Raw genomic sequence first — 24,480 nt, 5'->3', positions numbered from 1 at the left:
AGAAATAGCTTCTAAAAGCATGCCAATTATTTAAATTAAAGCTTATAAACAAAGGGCAGGAGAAAGGCACAGAACACGTCCTGCTGTTGTTATCATCTTTGGAGAGACTATCTGCTGACCTTGACTATAAGGTAGATTGTACGTCTGTGTGATAAATAAGGGTTCACCTCTAAGACTCTATATTGACTTCAAGTTTACTTGACTATTAACACTTCCAATTAGTAGAGGGGGAAAAAAAGTTTGTGTTTTTTTTTTTAAGTTGTGGACAAGTTTATATTCCTGATAGATTTTGATTCCCACGGTTTGGTAGAGCGTATAATAATGATGGAACATACCAAATTTGTTTCCACCCCCATTAGGATTTATACCTGAGAAGCCAAGCTTGTCATCTGCAGTTAGAAATATAGCGCTTTTCTTGAGAGATGTGTGGAAAAATATAAAACTTTGGAAAAGACACCCAAATAGAACTCTAAAAAAAAAAGGAATAGTCTATACTCTTCATCCAAATGAACAAGACCTAATACAAGGTATGACAAACTCCTACCTTTGCTTTCCACATCAACCATAGCTTAAAGACATCAACATGTTGGCCACACTGAATAGTTTTATCCCCAGTGTCAAAGTCAACATTGTAGAGTTTATCTGGCTGGAAAAGATAAGCAGTGTGCATCTCGTTGCATGCTTCCAGAAGACCCTAAAAAAGGAATAATATGTCTACATGTAGGTTATATACCTCTCAGTAAGAAACCACCATTATTTATTTCAATTACATGCACTCTGTGTTACCTTCGTTTTTTTTAATTTTATTTTTTAAATTGTATAAAGTTTTTGTGTCTTGACTGTCTTAACATACAGTGTTCTATTGGTTTCAGGTGTAGAAGACAGTGACCCAACAATTCTATACATTACTCAGTGTGTGCACTTTTAAATAGGATTTTGTTTATTTTATATAAAAAAAATACATTACTGTTCTAGGATTTTGGTATATCCTGTTGTTCTTTGGGTTTATCTGGAACAACAAGTGGTATAATTGGATTAACACAAAATTTATCCATTTTTCTTGAACTTTTTTCAAAGGCCTCGATGTTTTGCTCTTTTGAGATTATTTCCTATTATTAAGTCTTAATGAGAATTGAGGGCCTCGTTCACTTGAACGAAACTATCCCATGAATCAGCCGATAGGTGCCAGTCAGCACACTGCCCTGTTAGTCCCGGTAGGTAGAGAATAAAGTAATCCACTCACTTAATTTTGTGCTTCTCACATAAAAGATGTTGAAAATGTTCCTCTTCAGTGTTGAAGGATGGAGAAACATTTGCTTCGGATGGTTAAGAAGTAATCACTAGAGCAAAGAAATGTTTCCCGTCACCCAGCAAAGAGAGGCTTTTCTCAAAGGGTGTGTGTTGTAACAGCACCAGCGAGGCTAAATCTGTGCACTGACAGGGGACCGTTTAAAGGTACATCAAGCGTAACTTTTGTGCAAGAAGCAAATAACAATAGATTTATTATGTGTTTGTTACATACTGGGCACTTCACAAATATCACATCATTTGAGCCTCACAGAAAACTCATAGCATGGGTCCTATTGTTGTATCAATTTTATAGATCGAGGAAACTGATACTTTAACATATTAAGCAATTTTTAAGGTCATATATCCAAATAGTGATGAATCTGGGATCTGACAAAAGGACAATTTCTCTGGAAGTTGGTGGAAACCCAACTTCAAAGGAGAAATCTCACACTTTTTTTGTTTTTTGTTTTTCTTTCCTTAGAATAGGCTTGTGGATCTAGGGAAAGGAGCACAATGTGATGGTAAAAATTGAAGTATTTGGGGGAAAAGGAATAGAAGTGATACCTTAAAAAAGAGTACATTGTGTTTTTATATCTTATATCCTATTTACACATATAAATATTTTCTCTCTAGTCTACTTCAAACTCCCCTTTCAATGTTATGTTTGGCAAGAGTTGGAAACTATTTAAAATACTTTATAGATTTAGGGGTGCCTGGGTGGCTCAGTCGGTTGAGCGTCCGACTTCAGCTCAGGTCATGATCTCGTGGTCCATGAGTTCGAGCCCCGCATCAGGCTCTGGGCTGATGGCTCAGAACCTGGAGCCTGCTTCCGATTCTGTGTCTCCCTCTCTCTCTGCCCCTCCCCCGTTCATGCTCTGTCTCTTTTTCTCAAAAAAAAAAAAAAAGTTAAAAAAAAATACTTTATAGATTTATATGAACAATATGGGAAAAAATATTAAAAAAACTTTAAAACCGTATAATCAATATTTAAGTTTTATCTATTCTGATGTGACGATTAAGCTATAGTTAGTCATATTTGCCTACAATCTGACACGCGCTGCCGGGTCAGTGGGTGTGACCCGCTGACTTTACAATCTGGGTTGCAGGAGGTTGGGTGGGGTAAGGGCAGAGTTAGGTACTAAACACAATGGGGCATATGTGAATGTGAAGTTGTACCCAGGATAAATGCAATGGAGGAGTTTCAGGGTGTTATAAGAGAATATTCTAATATTCTAAGGATCAAGGATTTCACTTAGTCTGAAGGTCTAGGAAGTGAAGTCTTCTGGGTAAAAGTCATTTTTGAGTTCAGTAAGAGCTAAACAAGAAAGATGTTGGGGGAGGGTGTGGGAGACATAAGCAGAGCCAGACCCTGATAGAAGGAAAAACTCATCAAGGTCATATGTGAGAAGCTACATGGCTGCATGACTCCTTCTTGGAAGTAAGGGCAAGTCAAAGGATCTCAAGGGCAAAAAGCAGAGGAAAGCAGAAGGTGAATGGGAGAGCAGAGAAGGGTATGTACCACCCATGCCCTGGGGATCATGTCAGGGATTTTAATCCCATCCAAAAAGCAATGAGAAGCCACTGAATGGGTTTCGATTTTGCACCGTGAAAATGTCCTTATGAATGAAAGAGACTGACATGATTAGCACTTCATTTCAAAACAAATGGCATTGCCTTCCCCTTCAACAATGAAGTAAAAGATATTGGAAATTAGTTTTAATTGTATTTCATGTACAATCACAGCAAAATATATATACTTATAGTGTCTGTAGGTGTCTTTTCAGCATCAGAAAATGTATTCATTAATACTGAATATACTTGGTTTACACTGCTCACTAAAGCATGAGTCAAAATGGCGTTACGTACAACCTGAGACACTCAAACGGTTTAAAAGATAAAAATCAAATGTCCCTCTTAATTTAAAGCTACACTAAAATAGGCTTATTTTCCAGCAATAACCTTAAAAACAGTAAAAGCTGAGTAGTTTGGGGGTTCTGCTCTACCTCTAGCGACCATCTATCTATCTTCAGGAAAAGACAAAAAAGAAGTATAAAACAAGAAAACAACAACTTAACTTCTCTGAGGAACACACAACATGTAATAATAGAATAAAATGGATTATTTCAACATACTCACTATGGGTGGAGAAATCGGGGAAGAGTGAAAAATATTGGTATTTGAGTCCTAAACATAAAGGTATCAGAAATCTGAACGTTAAAAACGTACCTGTTAGCGGTAGGAAGGGGAGCAAACTCAGACACTTCTTAAAGAAGACATATGCAAGGCAAACTAGAATTTCCGGGTACTGGACACTCAGGAGTGAAACATGGGTGAGCTGCCATTTTATTGATGGGATATTGAAGGAATATTGCCGCCATGTGGCCAGCTGTACAGAATCTAAAGCAGAGCTAAAAGTTCCAGTCTGCGTTGCTGAGAACCTTCTAGGCTAGGAGACAGTAAAGATTCTCTCCAAAGAGATAAAGTGGGCGCTGAGTACTCAAGGGTGAGTGAGTTTCTTGAATTCCACATATGAGTGAAATTTGTCTTTCTCTGACCGACTTCTTTGCTTAGCATAGTACTCTCTAGTTCCGTCTCTGTCGTTGCAAATGGCAAGATTTCATCCTTTTTTATGCTTGAGAGAGAGGCAAACCAAGAAACAGACTTAACTATAGAGAAAAACTGATGGTTACCAGAGAGGAAGTGGGGGGGAGGGACGGGTTAAATAGGTGATGGGAGGGACGGGTTAAATAGGTGATGGGCCACATTTGTGATAAGCACCGGCTGTTGTATGAAGTGTTGAATCACTATATTGCACACTAATTGAAACTAATATTACACTGTATGTTAACTCACTGGAATTTAAATACTTTTGAAAAACAAATAAAAATAAATTAAAAAAATAAAAAGTGAGGCGTGCTAGTGAAGGCGGTTTGTAATAGGAACACAGACACTTTTTTTGTTTTTTAATCCAAACTCTTTGAATTGCTTGTGAGTCAGGGAGAAAGAAAACAAAGTTATAAATGAAACTACATAAAATGCATTTGCATTTCTGACAACTACATGGAGGGAGACAAGGATTCCCAGGTTGAATTTTATAATTGTATCTCTCCTTGGAGGAGATCATGGGCTTATCTCTTTGTGTAGCCTTGCATTTACTATTGATGGAGATAAAATGCAAAAACATATAAGCAGAAAATCATGTCATGCAACCCATAAATTTGTGCTTTCTATGCTGAAAATATATTGCAGTTACTCATCGTTCTCTACATTTAAAATGAGCCATATTTCTGGCCCTATAATCCGAGATGCCAAATGGGCCCGTGGGCCAAATTTGATCCCTAAGAGATATTTTGTTTGTTCATGGCATTTTTAATAAGTGGGGCATGAATGATCAAGGCTTCTATAGACCTCATCGCTGTCCATTGTGTCCGCCCAGATCTTATCCACACACTGGGTTACCACCTGTGTTCACAACTCTTTGGTTTTGTGGCACCTCCATTACCCGGTGGCTGCTACTTAAAGATTAAGGGGGAAGGATCCGTTTTCTTTAGTAGGGCAAATTGTGCTGCACTGTGTTAATTCGGTGAGGCCATAATTATTTTGGTTTTAAACATTCACAGCGAAGCTAGTCATTACCAAGATATCCATGATAGCTCTACTTAAAAATAGAAAGCATTTACTTTTTCCCGGATCAGGATAGCAGAGCACTGAAGGGGAACGCCCATGAGTTTCTGTGGATTCCAGGTCGCAGAGTTGGCCCTAGGTGATAAAACAGCTCCAATTAGTGCTTCGAGTCTAATGAAAGAGAACAGAATCCTGCAAATGTTATTTTGATTTTCACCAAAAATGGCGCGGGTCTCACCTTTCAATGCCACTGAGTTTATGGGAGTGGTTTCTGGACAACAGCAATCCACCCCCCCAAGCTGCCTACAGATACAAAGGATATGTGTTCTTATATGAATTATTTCTTTTTAAATAGCATCAGTGGCTTTTTCCCATGTTAAATTTATTTCAAAGGTTGATGAAGCTCTAATTGCTATGTTAGATAATTATAAACTTGGCTATCATTATGTTACTTATAAGAACAATGCACTTTAAAATTTCCTCTTATGAATTATCATTGTCTATTCGTGACATAGTAAAGTTTTAGGTTTCTAATGAGTTCCAACACCTTCTGTATAATTTCCAGAGACAGATAAAGAAAAGTTGGCATCAAATTTGGCAAGACCACAGAAAAATGAACAAATCTACCATACCGTGTCACTTTAAATTTGTCCATCTCTTATCAAAGCCAAAGAAAGGTTTGCCCCAAATCATTGAACGAAGTTAATAGCATCAAAAATTGTGATTTCCTTAGGATGCCTAGGTGGGTCAGTTGTTTAAGAATCCAATTCTTGGGGCGCCTGGGTGGCGCAGTCGGTTAAGCGTCCGACTTCAGCCAGGTCACGATCTCGCGGTCCGGGAGTTCGAGCCCCGCGTCAGGCTCTGGGCTGATGGCTCAGAGCCTGGACCCTGTTTCCGATTCTGTGTCTCCCTCTCTCTCTGCCCCTCCCCCGTTCATGCTCTGTTTCTCTCTGTCCCAAAAATAAATAAACGTTGAAAAAAAAATTTTTTAAAAATTAAAAAAAAAAAAGAATCCAATTCTTGATTTTTGCTCAGGTCATGATCTCACAGTTGATGAGTTGGAGCCCTGTGTCAGGTTCTTTGCTGACAGTGGGGAGCCTGCTTGGGATTCTCTGTCTCCCTCTCTCTCTCTCTGCCCCTCCCCCACTTGTTCTCTCAAAAATAAATAAATAAGTACACTTTTAAAAAATTGTGATTTCCTTAGTAGGTATTAATTTAAAAATGTTTATGTAGAGTAATGGGCTAAACCTTCTTTTGATTTAAAGAACAGCTTTAGGGGTGCCTGGGTGGCTCACTCGGTTGAGCAACTGACTTCGTCTCAGGTCATGATCTCACAGTTCGTGAGTTCGAGCCCCATGTCGGGCTCTGTGCTGACAGCTCAGAGCCTAGAGCCGACCTCAGATTCTGTGTCTCTCCCTCTCTCTACCCCTCCCCTGCTCACACTCTGTGTCTTTCTGTCTGTCAATCATAAATAAATGTTAAAAACAAATTTTTAATCAGGTTTAACTATTTCTTCAAAACGATGTTTTAAATCGTAGGTTGAATATTGATAGAGGTCTGGACTCTTTTCAAACACTTGATACATTTGTGGTCTTTCCATACTTAGGTATTAAGTCTATTTAAATCATTATAAAAATTAGTTTCCAGAGAAGTTTTCATCTTACCTGCAATGCTAATTAAACAATTTTAAGGATTGTTCGTGGGATACATTTTCTCAAGGGGAAATTATGGGCCAGACGGAAGGAAGGGACTTACATCCACGTGCATCCAGAGTCTGTGTGCCTCACAAATATCCGCGATGTCGTGGAGAGGGTCCAAGGCCCTGAACACTGCGCTGCCAGCGGAGGCGGTGACACAAAAGGAAATGTGGCCCTGGTGATGACAGAGGCTGAATCCTTGGTCTCAGGAGGTCCACAGAAATCCTACCATTACATCACCACTGGGGGCATCAGGAAACGGGATGACTTGGACCGAAACACTAAGTATCTAATCATTTCAAACACCCCGAGGTACTTCCAGTACTGGGGAAAGTAGTGAAACCGTGAGATGAACTCAGATCACTGCCTCTGAGTGTCATTTACTATTATTTCTCTCCAAATTTGTTTTCACGAAATAATACCACAAAAATAGACATGACCCAATTCCTTTACTTAGTCCTGATAACTTTTCATTTGATATTTGACAGAAAACTATTAGAGAAATATTGCCACGTTACTTGTTTCACTTTAATTTTATAAAGAATTCCCTAGGGTGTCCGAGTGGCTCAGTCGGTTAAGCCTCTGACTCTTGATTTTGACTCAGGTCATGGTCCCTTTGTTTGTGGGATTGAGCTCCTCATTGGGCTCTGTGCTGACAGCACAGAGCCTGCTTTGCATTCTCTCCCACCCTCTCTCTCTGCCTCCTCCTCTGCTCATGTTCTCGCTCTCAAAATAAATAAACATTAAAAAAAAAAGAATTTCCTGGGCACCTGGGTGGCTCAGTCAGTCAAACGTCTGACCCTGGCTCAGCTCATGATCTCATGGTTCGGTCGAGCCCAGTGCTGACAGCTCAGAGCCTGGCACCTGCTTTGGATTCTGTGTCTCCCAATCTCTCTCTGCCCCTCCACCACTCATGCTCTGTCTCTCTCTCTCAAAAATAAATAAACATTTAAAAAAAATTTTTTTTAATTTCCTTCACTTAGGGATTATTTACTTCTTTCAGCAATTATCTTACCAGTTGTTTTCTGCTAATGAAAATAGGTAAAGAAAATAAAAATCTATTTGCACGTTAAGTATGGAGCTGTAGACAGAACCTACCTTTTTCTTAGCTTGTAATATATTTTTCTCTAACTCAGCTGGAATCATCTTTCCCCTTAAAAATACAAATATATGTTGATTTATTATGAGCAAATAAACCCATTCTACCAACAAGAAGAATAAATGATATGCAAGGCTAAAATAATTAGTTTTTAGTGAGGTATTTATATGTGAGTAAACAGATATTCGGTAAATGTTCAGTCCCAAAAAACCAATGTTAAGTATCACGTTGAATTAAAGAATGCTTGGCGGGGGCACCTGGGTGACTCAGTTGGTTGGGCATCCGACTTCAGCTCATGTCATGATCTCATGCTTGTGGGTTCAAGCCCCACATCAGGCTCTCTGCTGTTAGCACAGGGCCTGATTTGTATCCTCTGTCCCCCCCTCTCTTTGCCCCTCCCCTGCTTGCACTCTGTCTCTGTCTCTCTCAAAAAATAAATAAACATTAAATTTTTTTAAAAAAATAGCCATTGTTTCAAACAACAAAACATTTTTGTCTATCAGAATTTTCAATTATAAAGGTATTGATAATATTCACATTGATAATATGCAGATAAGAGTATCAATTGACTCTAAAATGTTTGAAAAGCAAACGAAAAATTTTATGAAATTGTAAATGCAGATGTTCTTTGAACCAATAATTTAGTTTCTAGGAATTCATGTGAGATATTCAAACACAGACTCTCAAATATATTTATATAATCATATCAATTTAATCATTGTTCTTACATATTAAAATCTAGAGGGAAACCCTTAAATTTCTTTAAAAATAAGATTTATAAAATTATGTTACATACGTAAAATGGAAAACTCCAAAGTTATTGAAAAGAGAATAAGGAAAGGGATAAGATTTCTAAGACAGGGGCACCTGGGTGGCTCAGTTATTTAAGTGCCTGACTTCAGTTCAGGTCATGGTCTCACGGTTTGTGAGCTCGAGCCCTGCATCGGGCTCTGTGCTGACACCTGAGAGCCTGAAGCCTGCTTTGGAGTCTGTGTCTCCTTCTCTCTGTGTCCCTCCCCGCTTGTGCTCGCTCGCTTGCTCTCTCTCTCTCTCTCTCTCAAAAATATATAGACATTAAAAAATTTTTTTTTAAGATTTCTAAGACATTCCCAAACCAAAAAAAAAAAAAAAAAATTAAAGCAAGTTACAGTACACAACATAGAATTGATGTATGAATAAGTTTGACATGCATAACAATGATCTTCCAGAATATATGCAATATTTGTAATATTATTTATGTTTTAAGGTGGTATTCAAAGAAAATGTAAATGTATTTTTGCTTTCCAGATTGCTAAGGCAGTTGAATTTTTATCTACAAACATTATTATATTTTTATGTTTATAGTACACATAATTCAATATACTTAAAACAGGGAAGATATGTGACAGTCCCACTTGTATAGACTATATTTAGTAAAGACATTTTAAGAGTAGGATAGGATGACTTTGGTGCTTCTTTCAAAATTGCTGCAGTTAAAATTTATTAAAACTAACCTGGGGGAGTATTCTTGCTAAAAATTGGAATAGGAAACCTATAGATTATTCTTTACTCTGTGAAGCATAATGACAATAAAAAATTTTTGAGAACGTGTTAGAAACATATCTTTCATCACATTTTACTTCAGCTACGTTGTCAGTTCCAATACCAAGAATAGCTTCAGCTTTTTTTACTGAATAATGACCCTTGGGCAAAAATGGAAACCAGGAAAGGCATTAACTTCTCTGCATTAAATGATCATTTACACTAGAGCATTTTGGGGCTTATACACATAGCTTTGAATGAGTTTGTGCATATATACACGTATATACACACGTACAGGTCTCAAGGCGTATTTCCAGACCCTGGTCGTGACAGTTTTTCAGGTGAGGAAGGTTGTGACGCTTCTTTGAGAAGGCACGAGGACAGAACACACTTTACATGCAGTGGGAGTTTGAATATGCTAGTTCTCCATATACATAAAAAATCATGTCCGATATAGATCTAGTGTTAATATTCTCCAGTAATAAAAACCTTATGTGTTCCAGATAGCTGTAACTGTTGCATTACAGACCTTTTTTTTAAGGCGTGAGGCTTGGAGAAATGCCTTGATTCTTCTGATGCCTGCAACTCTTGATTTTGACTTTGACACCAACTTTATAATTTCTTGCCTTCTAGGTAACTGCTATTTCCCTGTATCATTCTGCCTGATGTAAGGTATCAGCAGCTCAGATACAAACTTGGACCTGGTTGTTTTTAGCTGCCAAGAAAAGACTAGATATATGAAAGGAAAAAATGCGCAAATGTAAAACCCTAACTCAGCTTCATTTCAACAGAGAATGCACCAATTAAATAGGAAATGATTTTTTTTTAATCTACATTATGGAGTTTCGGCATATTTACTCATTATATATAAAAATTATATGTCAAATGATGAAAAAGACATTTGCAAACAAGCATCTTAAGTTACATTAAGTTTTATAGTAATATCATTAAATATGCATCAGTGGTCTCCAACTTGATAATATGCATATATACAATGCCAGTTTGAATTTGGTCATAGAAGCATATTGCAAACACAGAAACATTTCAAAGAAAACCCTGTGTTTCCAGGTACTTTTAGGTAGAATTCTCAAAGTGGGACTACTATTACATTTTAATCTCACAACTGTTGCTAGGCAGAAAAGAAAAAAGCAACCAGATTTATTAAAGGGATGAATCAATTTGTTTTTAAAGGAGCACAAGATTGGAACATTAAAACCAAAGGAGACATCAGTGGATACATTGTCAATATCTGAAACATTTGGCTGAGGTCCTGGTCTCCAAAAATGAGCCTTTCTTTTTTACTAATTCCTTTGACCCTCACTGGAAAAATAAGATATCAATCACATTCTTGTTCTCTTCATTCAATGATAAAGGGAATCACTAAATCAAGTCTTTAAAATTTTCATAGTTTGATTTTTTTTTGGTAAAGATAGCAGAATGCTTTATATTTATAATCACATTTTTGTTAGTTTCTCATATTTTGAAATTAAATTTTAATCTTGAATTATCTGTACTGCTATAGGCTAGAGCCTATGTTGACAGAAAGTTGTTTTTTAGTCTTTCCAATATCAACAGGCAGACACAGATACAGAGATTACTGAATCTCTATAATGTTAGAGCGAAGCTAATATTCTCCATCTTTCAACAACTTTACAGTTTACCTCAGAAGAGTCTTAAAAGATGGAAGAATCTAGACTTGATACTTACTTGTTCAGAAACAAATAACACAACATGGAAGTGTGGTCATGCCTTGTCTTTTTATCTCTGGAAATTGCTTATAACAAGCTACTAATATACCATAGAGGTTAGAGATACTTCCTCCTAGACGAGAAATAGTGATTGTTAACCCAATTTCAAAAATCAGAAATGGTCACTAAAATCATGACAACTTGAGTGCTTTCTGAAACTAAAGTGTTGCCAAATCACTGACGTGATTTCAAAAATATCTTTCCTTGAAAGTGTTGAGAGAAATATCACACAATTCATAACTTTTAGATTTGTGGAAATTTTGCTGGCAACTGTAGCTAACGCAATGACTTACGAATCTCTTAAAAATAATAGCATTAGTTCAAATATACTTTGAGCGTCTCTGAATATATGTTTCACTTAGCTCAGAAAAATGATGTCTTGCTTTTTCTTACCAGGTGCAAATATTCCATCTGCTTCTGTTTCTCCCCAGCCGATAATTCCATACATTTTCTTAAGAAGAATCGTCTCCATGATAGTAAATACCGGAGCTATTTCATATGTCAACCTATATTACATATATAGAAATTCGACTGTGAATTGTATAAAATGGAAAAGGATAAATAAAGTCATGTGCTAGATAAGGTTATGTACAATTTTTTGTATTCTATAGCAGACTGTACAAGAAATAGTTACAATTGGTATGCTTCGAATCGCCCCTTCCAGATTAAGAGTATCTTGGTGCTACAAAGAAAGGATCATGGATTCCATTGTATTGTGCAGTAGCTGGGAATTTCTCTCCCACTAAAAGGAATTTTGAATATACACATTACTGTTAGAGCCAGAAAATGCCCACTTATAGATAGATAGATAGATAGATATCTATGGCAAGTTAAAAAGAGATGTAGAGCTACAGTGTTTTGCAGAACATGAAATAGATAGAAAAAAGCCTTTTCTCAAAAAGATTTTCTGGGCAAATCTTTTCTGGGAAAAGATTTTCTACCTAAGAATTGTACTTTGGGCAAGCACACCAAAAAAAGGGGGGGGGGCGGCTAAAAACTATTCTGTTTTCAGTAACAGCTCGAAGCAAGTAGACAGTTCAAGGCAAGAACAATATGGCCCCATGAACAAGAAGTCAGAGAGCATGGCGATGGGGACTCTCCTCTGAGTCACACTGATGTTAGAGTCCCTTCCACAAAAAGCAGCAGCTAAGATCAAAAAGAAAGCTGTAAGTTTTTCTCTATACATAGCATATACAGTAAGCAATGAGGTACTTATGTTGGTTCTGAAATCAAAGAGTAGCTTCGGTTATTTTCAAGGAATTCTTTTCTTTGTCCTCAAACACCTTTTAAAGACCCTTGTAGGTGTTCTTATAGAGAGCTACCAGTCTCAGACTCCATTTATGTGCCATTTCAGATGGTCTCAGCTTGCTCTGTCTCTAAAGCCTTTGGAGAATATTCAGGCCCAGCCATTGCTGTGACCACTTTCACTCAGATACACCCACAGCCCAACAGAGAATCGCCTCCCACCTGCAAGGCAGGCACTGACTTCCAGCCCCGGGGTCTCTTTTTGCATCCAGGCATGCATGACAAGTCATGGAATCTTCTGGGAGTCCCAAGAATGCCCAACCATGGGGAAGTTAACATCCCACAGTGCAGTCCTTTGGCCATAAGAGAGCTGGTTGACAATCTTTTCTTTCCTCTGTTCCCTACAGATGGACTGCCCTTTGAAGCAGTCATTTATAAGGGCACTACCCCCCCCCCCCCCACCCAGGAGATGAAGCATTCGCTTCTGCTGATACTTAAGGGGTAGCCAGGTCTATAATTTCCCTCACGTTGCTCTTCAGTCCCATGCTGACTCCCTTCATCTTCCCTCAACCCCTCTTCTCAGATGGCCCGGCCTAAAAAAAAGTAGTAACACACAAGCTCTTGCCCAGGGGCTGTGCACAGAGACCCAGTAAGGAAACCCATTGCCTATGGGAATTAAGATTCTAGTTCTAAGAGAAACAAGAAGCAAATCTCACACACTGGTATTTCAACAAGGCTTCATTTCTGCCAGCATTTGCTATGCCCATTTCAACACACACGCACATTGCCTTTCTGATCCTACGTCAGCTCAACGGAGTAGGGCATTATTATTTTCAGACAACAGAGATGCACTAAACCTCCCAGCATTGTAGGTGGTAGAATTATGACTGGAATCGGGTTCTCCTTGTTTCCACCTCACAGGCTTTATGCTCTCCCCGATTAGGGCAAGAGATCTTCATTCATTAAAAATGAAGACACCCTGAAGGTAAAGAAGGCTGTCTGAAATCCTTTCTCTCCCCTTATTATTAACCTCTCTCCTTCCACCTCTCAGGTGTTCTTTCTACTCTTTTTCTGCTTCCATCAAGAATCTCTATTTTCTTCACTTAGAGAATGACTAAGTCTCGCAACAATGGGATTCTAAACAATGGAGGCAAATGTATAAATTGAGTTTATGTAATAATCTGCATAACAAAGAAACATTCTCTCAAAAGATAAAGTTGCTCTTTTTAAAGTTCATTTATTCTGAGAGAGAGTGTGCACACATACGAGTGGGGGAGGAGCAGAGAGAGAGAGAGAGAGAGAATCCCAAGCAGGCTCAGTGCTGTCAGCACAGAGCCTGATGTGGGGCTCGAACTCACAAATCGTGAAATCATGACCTGAGTCAAAATCAGGAGTCAGAAGCTTAACCAACTGAGCCACCCAGGCGCCCCAAGCAATAAATTTTTTTTAAGTAGCATATTACCCTATGCATGTTTTAAGGACCATAATCAAGCAATGAAAATTAAAAATAGCAGTCATTTGTGTAAGCCATTTATGTTTGCATTTCATATCTACAAAATGCTGACTACTACCATGAACTATGCACCATTAAAACCCAAATGATAACTAAACAGTTAAAGCAAGCCTTAGTTGTTCCACATACCGAAGCAGTCTCTCCTCATAAACATTTAGTTCTTGGTTTTAAAGTTTAAATTCCTACCAGCTCTCCCTTTTGATTGCTAGTTAAATTATATTAACATTTGACACAGACTATTCCTTTCAATTTCATACCCAATCATTTCCCTATCCTTTTAACCTTGAAAAATATTCCCCTAAAATTAACTTTCCTTCAGAACACATTAGCAGTAGATCTAATTTTTGTATGGACAATAGTTTTGTTGTGGCAAAGGTCCAATTTTTTTTTAACGCTTATTTTTGAGAGAAAGAGAGACAGTGCCAGTCGGGGAGGGGCAGAGAAAGAGGGAGACACAGAATGCAATGCAGACTCCAGGCTCTGAGCTGTCAGCGCAGAGCCAGATGTGGGGCTCGAACCCATGGACTGTGAGGCCATGACCTGAACCGAAGCCAGACGCCTAACCAACTGAGCCACCCACATCCCCCAAAAATCGAATTTTTAACAAATCATGTTGGAGCTGGATTTAGATTTCCTTTAAAAGTTTACTTTCTTCAGGCTTTGATCAGATTCGGGTTCTAATTTATATTCAGGCAACTTCCCAAATACTTGGGTGTGTATCTGGCTACATGTGCTATGGGCTGTTTGGGGTAGCGTGTCAATGATTCCAACCCCAGAACTGAACTCACTCATGGTCTGCACACTAGTAACCCAGGCTGACCAACTGACCTGTACTACTTACCGGGGAACTCAGATCCTGAGAGTTTCTAGAGGCTGTCCAGAGGACTGAGCAAATCTCAAACACGTTACCTGGGGAATAGACAGCGGCTTCTTTGCGTTTCCCTCAGGGTACCAACTACTTGTATTTGTTACGGCAAGCATCGTATCCAGCAAAATGTACAACCTCGATCTTCACTCTTCCTTACGTACGTCTCTGGCTCTCACATTCCTTAGGCCCCGGAGAATACTCACGTGTTGGTATTGGCAGTGGCTGTCAACCATGCCCCGGCAAGTCCGACCACATCTAGCCCACTGGACAGCTGGTTAAAAAAGCGAGGATGTCCTAGAAAAAAGACAAAATTACAAATGAGCCAAAATAAAAACATAGGGCTAAAGAGTGGTTCAATTTCAGGGCAGTTTCTCAGTTAACAGGTATTCATCGATAGAGCACACATAAACTAATTCTTCCATTCAATAAATATTGCTGAGAACTATCACATGCAGGGACAGTGCTCAGCTTTGGGGACACAGTAGTAAACAAGGCACTACCGTGTGGATCTTACTGACTAGTGGAAGAAAAAGGTATTCATCAAATAAATGACACAAATGTGTTTAACTGCAATTGTAGACAGCACAGAAGAAAAGATCAGGATGTTTTAAGACCATTCCCAGGGAGCCTAAGACAATCAGGAGAGCAGGCGAGCTAATCTCTAGGGAAGGCTTCTTGGAGGACGTGATCTTTCAGGTCAGATCAAAAGTTTGCTTCCAAAGAGTGAATGAGACCCAATACGGGTATGAAGAGCAGCTTGGGAGAAGTCAAGTCATTGAATTGAGAACGAGCTGGTAAGCTTGAAGGTGAGGAACCCATCCTGTGTCTGAAGTAGAAAGACCAAGGGCGGGATGCAAAAAACTACCCCAGTGAGTGGGGAAGGCACCACTCGAAAGATTAAATAATTTTTTTCTCAAGAGCTGCTTCAGTGTTTTTGGACAAAATATCAGGTGCTTTTTACAAAGAATTTTTGAAGATTTGTATTAATAAAGAACATCAAGGGGCTCCTGGGTGGCTGAGTCGGTTAAGCAAGCACCTGACTCTTGTTTTCAGCTCAGGTCATGGTCTCACAGTTTCGTGAGTTCGAGCCTCACGTTGGGCTCTGTGCTGACAGGGGGGAGCCTGCTTGGGGTTCTCTCTTTCTCCCTCTCTGTCTGCACAACCCCCCACTCGTGCTGTCTCTGTCTCTCTCGAAAACAAATAAACTTATATTAAAAAAAAGAACATCAAACATTAGATACCAAATTGAACATTCTATATTCAACTCAGTTTAACTTAATCTCTTCCTGGGGAACCTGGGTGGCTCAGTCAGTTACTCATGGGACTCTAGATTTCGACTCAGGTCATGATCTCACGGTTTGTGGGATTGAGCCCCACGTTGGACTCTGTGCTGACAGTGTGGAGTGTGCTTGGGATTCTCTCTCTCCCTCTCTCCCTGACCTCCCCCGACTCACTCTTTCTCTTTTTCTGTCCCGCAAAATAAATACACATTAAAACAAATTAATCTCCTCCTGAGCTCCAAAATAGATGGTTCTTCGCACTTCTTTGACAACGTGTCTTAACAATGACCAGCATCACAACTCTTTGTGAGTCTCCTTCCCCTCTAGTCACTTACCCCTACTTGCGGAGCCCCTATGCCTGCGTAGTTAATTTTAAAAGTAGGGGCTTAATAAATGTTCATTAAATTGGAAGGAATGGAAGGTTTGGAAGTTGGGGCTGTGTTACGAAATGTTTCTTTTTACTATTGACTTTTCCCTTTTTTAGTATCTTTGCTTTTCCCTCTGTGCTTGATACTGGGAAATGCAAACACGAGGAGAATGGGTCCCTGGAGATTCCTCTGCCTTTGCCTTGCTGGGTAAGGGAAGGATGAAGAACTTGATTTAAAGCTGTCACGGTGCTTCAATTGCCCTGCTATTTTTCAGAACTTCCTTTTGCTATGTTTATTTCTAACTAAAAATTATTTCTTTCTTTTTTTTTTTAAATTTTTTTTTCAACGTTTATTTATTTTTGGGACAGAGAGAGACAGAGCATGAACGGGGGAAGGGCAGAGAGAGAGGGAGACACAGAATCGGAAACAGGCTCCAGGCTCTGGGCCATCTGCCCAGAGCCTGACACGGGGCTTAAACTCACGGACCGCGAGATCGTGACCTGGCTGAAGTCGGACGCTTAACCGACTGCGCCACCCAGGCGCCCCCTAAAAATTATTTCAACTTCACATTTACACAGTTGAACTCAGTCTTGACACACGCCTTTTATTTCACGATCCTAGGAAGCTTTCTTTTTGTCTTATTTAATAATATTTTTCCAGTTGTAAAAATACTACACGTTACAGAAATGCATAGAACAGAAAACATTACATACAGGACAGTAATTTTTATGCATATATGCAGAGAAAATACCTACTTAGCTATCCAAACACTTACAATATTTATAACACTTGGAAGATATAATTTAAGAATGTATTTATTATGAACAGGTAGTTTTATACATGTGCATGTATATATGTCCAGTTGCACACAGTTTAAAATACAATTAAGTATAATTGAAATCATATTGAGCATATTATTTTGTGTTATGTCTTTTTACTGTTTTTACATTTTGTAAAATGTTTTTATTTAACTTTGAGAGAGAGAGAAAGAGAGAGACAGAGCGCAAGCAGGGGAGGGCAGAGAGAGAAGGAGACACAGAATCCGAAGCAGGCTCCAGGCTCTGTGCTGACAGCTCAGAGCCCCTGCGGGGCTTGAACTTGTAAACCACAAGATCATGGCCTGAGCCAAAGTCAACCGCTTAACTGACTGAGCCACCAAGGCTCCCCATGTGGTATGTCTTTTTGTAAAAACTAAAATTCTGTGAGAAATCATCCATGACTTTCTTAGGATTTTTTTTTGCATAGTTTTTAAAATTGTTAATTAATTTTTTTGAGAGAGAGAGAGCACATGTATGCGCACGAGTCAGGGAGGGGCGAGGAAGAGAGAGAGAGAGAATCTTATGCAGGTTCCATGCCCAGCACAGAACCAGATGCAGGGCTTGATCTAACAACCATGAGATCATGACCTGAGCCAAGATCAAGAGCCAGAAACTTAACTGACACCAAGGTGCCCCTCCCAGGACTTTAAATAGCAATATTGCATAGTGTTCTGTCAAAGAAAATCCAGGTTATACAAGATAAACGTGAAAATGAGGCACCTTTTTATTTTTGTTATTAAAATTAATGCAGAAATGAGCATTCTCAAATAGAAATTATTTTTGTTTCTTGGCATGCTTGATCAGTTTGGTCTGAAGATAAAATATGTGTGATGCTTAAAGTTTCTGTGATGTCAAAAATACATTATTTTAAGTGTCTGTTTAATGTCTATCAAATACAAGGCAAGTCAGCATACACAAATAACTTTCAATTATTAACACATGAAGTATTTTCAAAGATCACATAATAAGAAATGAGTAATAAACCCAGGGATACAGGTTGTATTTGGACGCTTCTTTGTGTGTGCCTCTTTCCAAAGATTATGTTGTTTCAAATACGTTATTTAGTATACATTTAAGATTTTAGAGAAAGGGGTCCATAGAGCCTAGTCAAACATTGTTAGCCCTGGGACATATCATTGCTTTAAGTGGTTAAGAATAAAGTTACAATAAATTAATCAGAAAACATAATTTCTAACATATAGGATGCAGATATATATATAGATATATATATATATATATATATATATATATATATATATCTACATATATATCTAACATATAGGATTAGATAGATAGATAGATAATTTTATTGCTATATATTTTATTGATGTAGAAGGATAGTCAATTGAGCATTAATAATGAATATGGGCAAATTAAAACAAGTAATTTAAAATTGTATGTTTAATTGCCATTGGAATATAATGCTTCAAGCCCAAACCACTGTATTTACTTTTCTTTGTTAACTACTAGACAGTTTATATGTGATAACACCAATTTGAAAACAAACTAGACGAATGTTTTAAGTAAAAATGAGTAAAATGGGACCGTTTTCCAACACACACAAAAACTCAAGGCCATTCATTCAGTCTCCAGTTCAAGTGCATTGATTTGAAAATTACCTGTTTTAACACCATATGTTAAGGTATCCGTGCAGTCAACAAGTAACTGCTCCAAAGATTCAGGGTGGTCAGACAGCTCTAGGTTAAGCCCATCCAAACCTTCAAGAAGTTGGTGAGGATGATGAAAGTCTAGTATTTTACTCTTAACATCAAACATTTTTTTGATGTAATGGAGAAGAATATTTACCGCTTGCAGCAGAAAACATTTAGTTAAATCTTTACCATCCTTGGATGGCAACAAATCTAGAGCAAAAAAAGAGACGAAAAGCCAGGTCAGTAACTAGAATGCCAAGGAAAATCACCAGGGGCGTAGAGTTTTGATCATTGGACATTAAAGATATTAAAAGGCCATGTGAAGTAACAAGTAGCAGGTGTTCAAATCTTACTCAGAATCTTCATTCCAAGTTTCACTGGATAACAATTTTCACCAAAAAAAAAAAAAAAAAAAAAAAGTCATTTTAGATCCACACCATTGGAGTAATTGAACCTTCAAGATCCCCTAGATGGACCTTATCGTTGCCTTGTCAAATAAATGAACTGGTAATTGCACTTTTTGAATTTTGTTTAATGTTTATTTATTTTTGAGAGGGAGAGAGCAGGGGAGGAGCAGAGAGAGATGCGGACACAGAATCTGAAGCAGGCTCCAGGCTCGGAGCAGCCCCTCACGGGGCTTGAACTTAGGAGCCTCAGGATCATGACCTGAGCCGAAGTCGGTCACTCAACTGACTGAGCCACCCAGGTGCCCCAGGTAGTTGCACTTTTAAAAGTAAGTTAGGGGCGCCTGGGTGGCGCAGTCGGTTAAGCGTCCGACTTCAGCCAGGTCACGATCTCGCAGTCCGGGAGTTCGAGCCCCGCGTCGGGCTCTGGGCTGATGGCTCGGAGCCTGGAGCCTGTTTCCGATACTGTGTCTCCCTCTCTCTCTGCCCCTCCCCCGTTCATGCTCTGTCTCTCTCTGTCCCAAAAATAAATAAACGTTGAAAAAAAAAATTTTTTTTTAAAAAAAGTAAGTTAAAGCATCAAATCTTAAGGACCTTACAATGGCTTCAATAAATATGTACATGACATAACATTTTTATTAAAAAATGAAACATAACATTTGTTAATGACATCCATACCTGAAGCATAAGCATTTGATAAATTCATCATTACTTCCTCAGTGTGAGCCCCTTCTGTCACATTTTTCTCAGTTGATTGAAAAGCATGACCAGATTTTTTTCTCAGCTGTTCTTTATCTAAGTTAAAAAATTAAATAGTTTTTGATTATTAAAACATGCTGAAAATATGTATTTACTGCTTTTATCTGTAGCCACACAGACGCTTCCAAGAAATGCTTAATGATTGAAATTCTTATTTATATTCACACATGATCTCTGGTGGGTAGCTATAAACTGGGGAGAAGCAGAAATACTACTGAAATCATGTAAGGCTCTTTTATAACCATATAGAGAACCAATGATACAATTTGTGATTGTTAGTTTCATATCGATTTAGTGTACAGGATTAGGAATTTAGTAATTAAGACCTCTCATGGTTTAGTTGTAAGTAATGATTCTTATTTCATAATGAGATCCTGCTATTAACATTTTTTTTTAACGTTTATTTATTTTTGAGACAGAGAGAGAGCATGAACAGGGGAGGGTCAGAGAGGGAGACACAGAATCTGAAACAGGCTCCAGGTTCTGGGCTGTCAGCACAGAGCCCGACGCGGGGCTCGAACTTACGGACCGCGAGATCATGACCTGAGCCGAAGTCGGAGGCTTAACCGACTGAGCCACCCAGGCGCCCCTGCTATTAACATTTTTAACTGTATGTAACAATGTCTACTATATATTAAGAGCCCTACATGCCTTGCACACATTTCAATCTTCACAATAGTCCTACAATATAAGCACATTTTTCTCAGCATGTGGATAAACAGATTTATTTAATCTTTTTAAATTTTACTTATTTTTGAGAGACAGAGAGAAGAGACAAAGCACAGGTGGAGGAGGGACAGAGAGAGAGACAGAGACACAGAACTGAAGCAGGCTCCAGGCTCTGAGCTGTCAGCACAGAGCCCGACGCAGGGCTCGAACCCACGAACCATGAGATCATGACCTGAGCTGAAGTTGGATGCTTAACCCACTGAGCCACCCAGGGGCCCCGCAGATAAACAGATTTAAAGAAGTTAAGTAATAGTAATAATTGATACTTTTTGAACTCATATGATGGCCCAGAAATCTCACATATATTATTCTATTCAATCCTCATAACATAGTTATGATAGAAATGCTATTATGATTAACAAAAAAAAAAAGAGCTTATATGGTGGAATTAGAATTGATAGACAGATGTTTGAATCCAAAGACCATTAAGTTATCCTTTAAAAATTAAATTTAAAAATAGTATGTCCTGAGGTCCTCTTCAATAAAAATATTGAACCAAACATCCAATCAAGCAAACAAGCCATTCTTAGGTATCTTTTAATGTTCTGGACAATGTGGAAGAAAAAAGAAAGTATAGACTAGAATTCATAATATCAAGCTGTTTACTTGTAGCTAGATGTGGAGAAAACATGAAGTAATCAGAAAATGGTTTCTAGGTAAATTTTATAGTTTTGCTTTTATAAGCTTAGTAGTATTAATTTCTTCCAGTTCTAATGGATTTTTCTTAAAATAAAATAAGCTCTCCCCAAATATTTCAGACTGAATTTTTGAATACTGCAGCAAAAATAATTCAGTTTAGTTTTTAAGCATTGATATAATGTTTAAACATTTTTATGTGTTTATGTATGATAGATAAAAATGTTCTATTATAGCTTTTCCCATAAAGAATAAAATCCTGATCATGAAAAAACTGTATAAGACACCAATGACAGAAACGTGAGACAATTTGCAAAGCATGCAGTGTACCTAAAAACAAATTTTCATATTACATGTTGGCCCGGTAGACATATATTAGGTTAATTGTTTGCAAAATATTTTTTCTTTTTTTTTTTAATTTTTTTAAATGTTTTATTTATTTTTGAGACAGGGAGAGACAGAGCATGAACAGGGGAGGGTCAGAGAGAGGGAGACACAGAATCTGAAACCGGCTCCAGGCTCTGAGCTGTCAGCACAGAGCCCGACGCGGGGCTCGAACTCACAGCCCTCACGGACCGCGAGATCATGACCTGAACCGAAGTCGGACGCTTAACCGACTGAGCCACCCAGGCGCCCCCGCAAAATATTTTTTCTAGAGGAAAATTGCTTTTCGAAAGGTTCACTGCTATACACAGTGAATAATACGTATTAATATAAATAAATTCTAAAGTAATTAAAGTTTTAGAAACATAACTCCTTTCAAAGAATTAGAGGAAACATAAACCACAAGAAAAGTGAAGTTAAAAAGATTCTACACATGGAATAGTATTACAAATGTTTATAAAGAAACTATGTAAAAACCAAAAGATTTAACATAAGAATGACTCCATTAATAGCTCAACACACATTGAATCTACAACCTAAAACTAGGTTAAATTTATATTTAATAACAAAAATAACAAAATTTCAACAAAACAAAATGTTTTTAAATATTTAAGTAAGACAAAGATTGCTAATGTATTTTTGTCAAAATTTGTGTTATATGATTAATATGCATGATTAATAATCATATAAGATAAGTAAGACTTGTTTGACAGTCTGCACTTTTTGGTAAGTAACACCCCAATCCCACTCTTTCAGTTAATAATAATTCCCGTTGAATCCCCATTTCTTCTCACAAAATTTCAACTTACTTGCCAGGGTATCTCCATACTCCATGTTGTTTGAAAAAAAAATAGTATCTGCTTTAAAAGAATATGTGGAGCCAGAGGGTGCTTTGAAGGTGATGGAAAAGAACTTGACCATTAAAGTTGTGTAGCTGCTGTAATTTATAATATAGGCTCTTTTAAAGTCTTTTTTATTGATGGCACAGAAATCTGAGGCAATTCCATTATTTGTAAAAAGGGCAGGGATACAATGCTCTTTTTTGTTTAGAGAATTAAATGAAAGATGATGGTTGTGTATTTGTGTTTAAACATTGTGGCTTTTTTAAAGTATGATTTCATGTCAAAAAAGGAATGGGTTTCAACTTCCCTTTTGACAATTACAACTTTTATCTTCAGGGTAAAGTATTAGGTACTCCACATTACAGGGTAGAAAATGAAAAATATGCATGGTCATATTAATGATACAATTCACACCCTTTTAACACAGGTATTACTTTTTGCCTTTGGATTGAAAATGTTAACATTGTATTTCATTAAAAAAACTCTTTTAATGTTTATTTTTCAGAGACAGAGAGAGAGAGAGAGAGCAAGGGAGGGGCAGAGAGAGAGGGAGACACAGAATCTGAATCAGGCTCCAGGCTCTGAGCTGTCAGCACAGAGCCTGTTGTGGGGCTTGAACTCATGAACCACGAGATCATGACCTGAGCTGAAGTCGGCATTTAACTGACTGAGCCACCAGGTCCCCCCAAAACTTTTAACATTTTTAAACAATCCAAAAATACATAATGATCATCACTTCTGAGCCCCATTTCCAAGGACACATTTCCTCCAGAATTTATCAAATGTTCAATTATCCCGTGGGATTTACAGCTCTTGAATAATGTGCTGGTCAACACTATTTTTCATTGTTAAGCAAGTTTGAGCATGTTAAGGAAAAAGCAGGAAAACACTGATGATTCACATAAGAAAATCACCTGGGATACCTTGGTTTCTATCCTAGGCATTTGGGTGCAATTTATAAAAAGAGTAGTAACACTTAATTTATTCTAATAATAGAAACAAACACTGTGGCTTATCAAAAGCCATTGACAACTTCCAATCCAACTTGAACCAGTTATTGTAACCTTTCCCTCATTAAGACGTTCACTTAGGGGCGCCTGGGTGGCGCAGTCGGTTAAGCGGCCGACTTCAGCCAGGTCACCATCTCGCGGTCTGTGAGTTCGAGCCCCACGTCAGGCTCTGGGCTGATGGCTCAGAGCCTGGAGCCTGTTTCCGATTCTGTGCTTCCCTCTCTCTCTGCCCCTCCCCCGTTCATGCTCTGTCTCTCTCTGTCCCAAAAATAAATAAACGTTGAAAAAAAAAAATTAAAAAAAAAAAAGACGTTCACTTAGAGGCTGTAACAAACAAGAATAAAGAAGTGTGATGATTTGAAAACCATTTCCTCCTTTCATTGCTTTCCAGAGGAATCAACTGATGATTGTAGAGGTGGCATAGAAGTGGGAAAATAAAAAAGTAAATAAATCCCAAGGAGCTGCTCTTCCATTTCTTTCAACCATCTGCAGAGTTTCTTGGCTCGAATAGGGTTGCGACATCCACTAAGGAAGATTGTCGCATCATCTTGTAAAGACGAACCCTTCTCATGACTCCTGAACTCGCACTCACCTCATCGTCCAAGGTCACCCGCCGAAGTTCGCCACCTTCTCCGTCCTCTCTCGCACACAATAACCACCAGTACGCTATGTTCAAAAAGCCTCAAACAATCCCTGTTCTGAGGAAATGGGTTTCGAGCCATGAAGTGCTCTCTAGCTCTCACTTATTTTTTTTCCCTTCGTGTCCTCGCTGTTGGCAATTAGGTCTTCGTTTATAGATCTGCTGAGCATAGGAGCATAGAACTGGCCCTCCCCAACGTGGGAAATTCGTGTTGTTGTTTGTTTCACCTCCCACTAATTTTATATGCCTGTACAACACAGGCACATTGAAATTAAAACTCACAATTTTTCTTGACAAAGCATGTGAAAGCTTTCTTATATTATACGACATGATACAGGACTAAAAAGAGGCAA

At 38.3% G+C, this 24,480-nt stretch overlaps 1 protein-coding gene across 1 annotated transcript in view; it reads right to left on the bottom strand.

Moving 5' to 3' along the window:
• Positions 1-22,469, bottom strand: part of LOC122470020 (glutamate decarboxylase 1-like) — a 32,240-nt gene extending 9,771 nt beyond the window's left edge. Inside the window, 13 exon segments of the mRNA XM_043557183.1 lie at positions 545-694; positions 4,971-5,049; positions 5,153-5,217; positions 6,670-6,786; positions 7,710-7,764; positions 9,298-9,392; positions 10,939-10,963; positions 10,965-11,052; positions 11,373-11,485; positions 14,809-14,899; positions 18,691-18,933; positions 19,806-19,922; positions 22,445-22,469. Coding sequence (XP_043413118.1) covers positions 545-694; positions 4,971-5,049; positions 5,153-5,217; positions 6,670-6,786; positions 7,710-7,764; positions 9,298-9,392; positions 10,939-10,963; positions 10,965-11,052; positions 11,373-11,485; positions 14,809-14,899; positions 18,691-18,933; positions 19,806-19,922; positions 22,445-22,469 — 1,263 coding nt within the window.
• Positions 22,470-24,480: the final 2,011 nt, after the last annotated feature.

This window comes from Prionailurus bengalensis, chromosome D3, assembly GCF_016509475.1.
Source record: "Prionailurus bengalensis isolate Pbe53 chromosome D3, Fcat_Pben_1.1_paternal_pri, whole genome shotgun sequence".
NCBI classification, from domain to species: Eukaryota; Metazoa; Chordata; class Mammalia; order Carnivora; family Felidae; genus Prionailurus; species Prionailurus bengalensis.
This window is presented reverse-complemented; position numbering and strand designations above follow the sequence as displayed.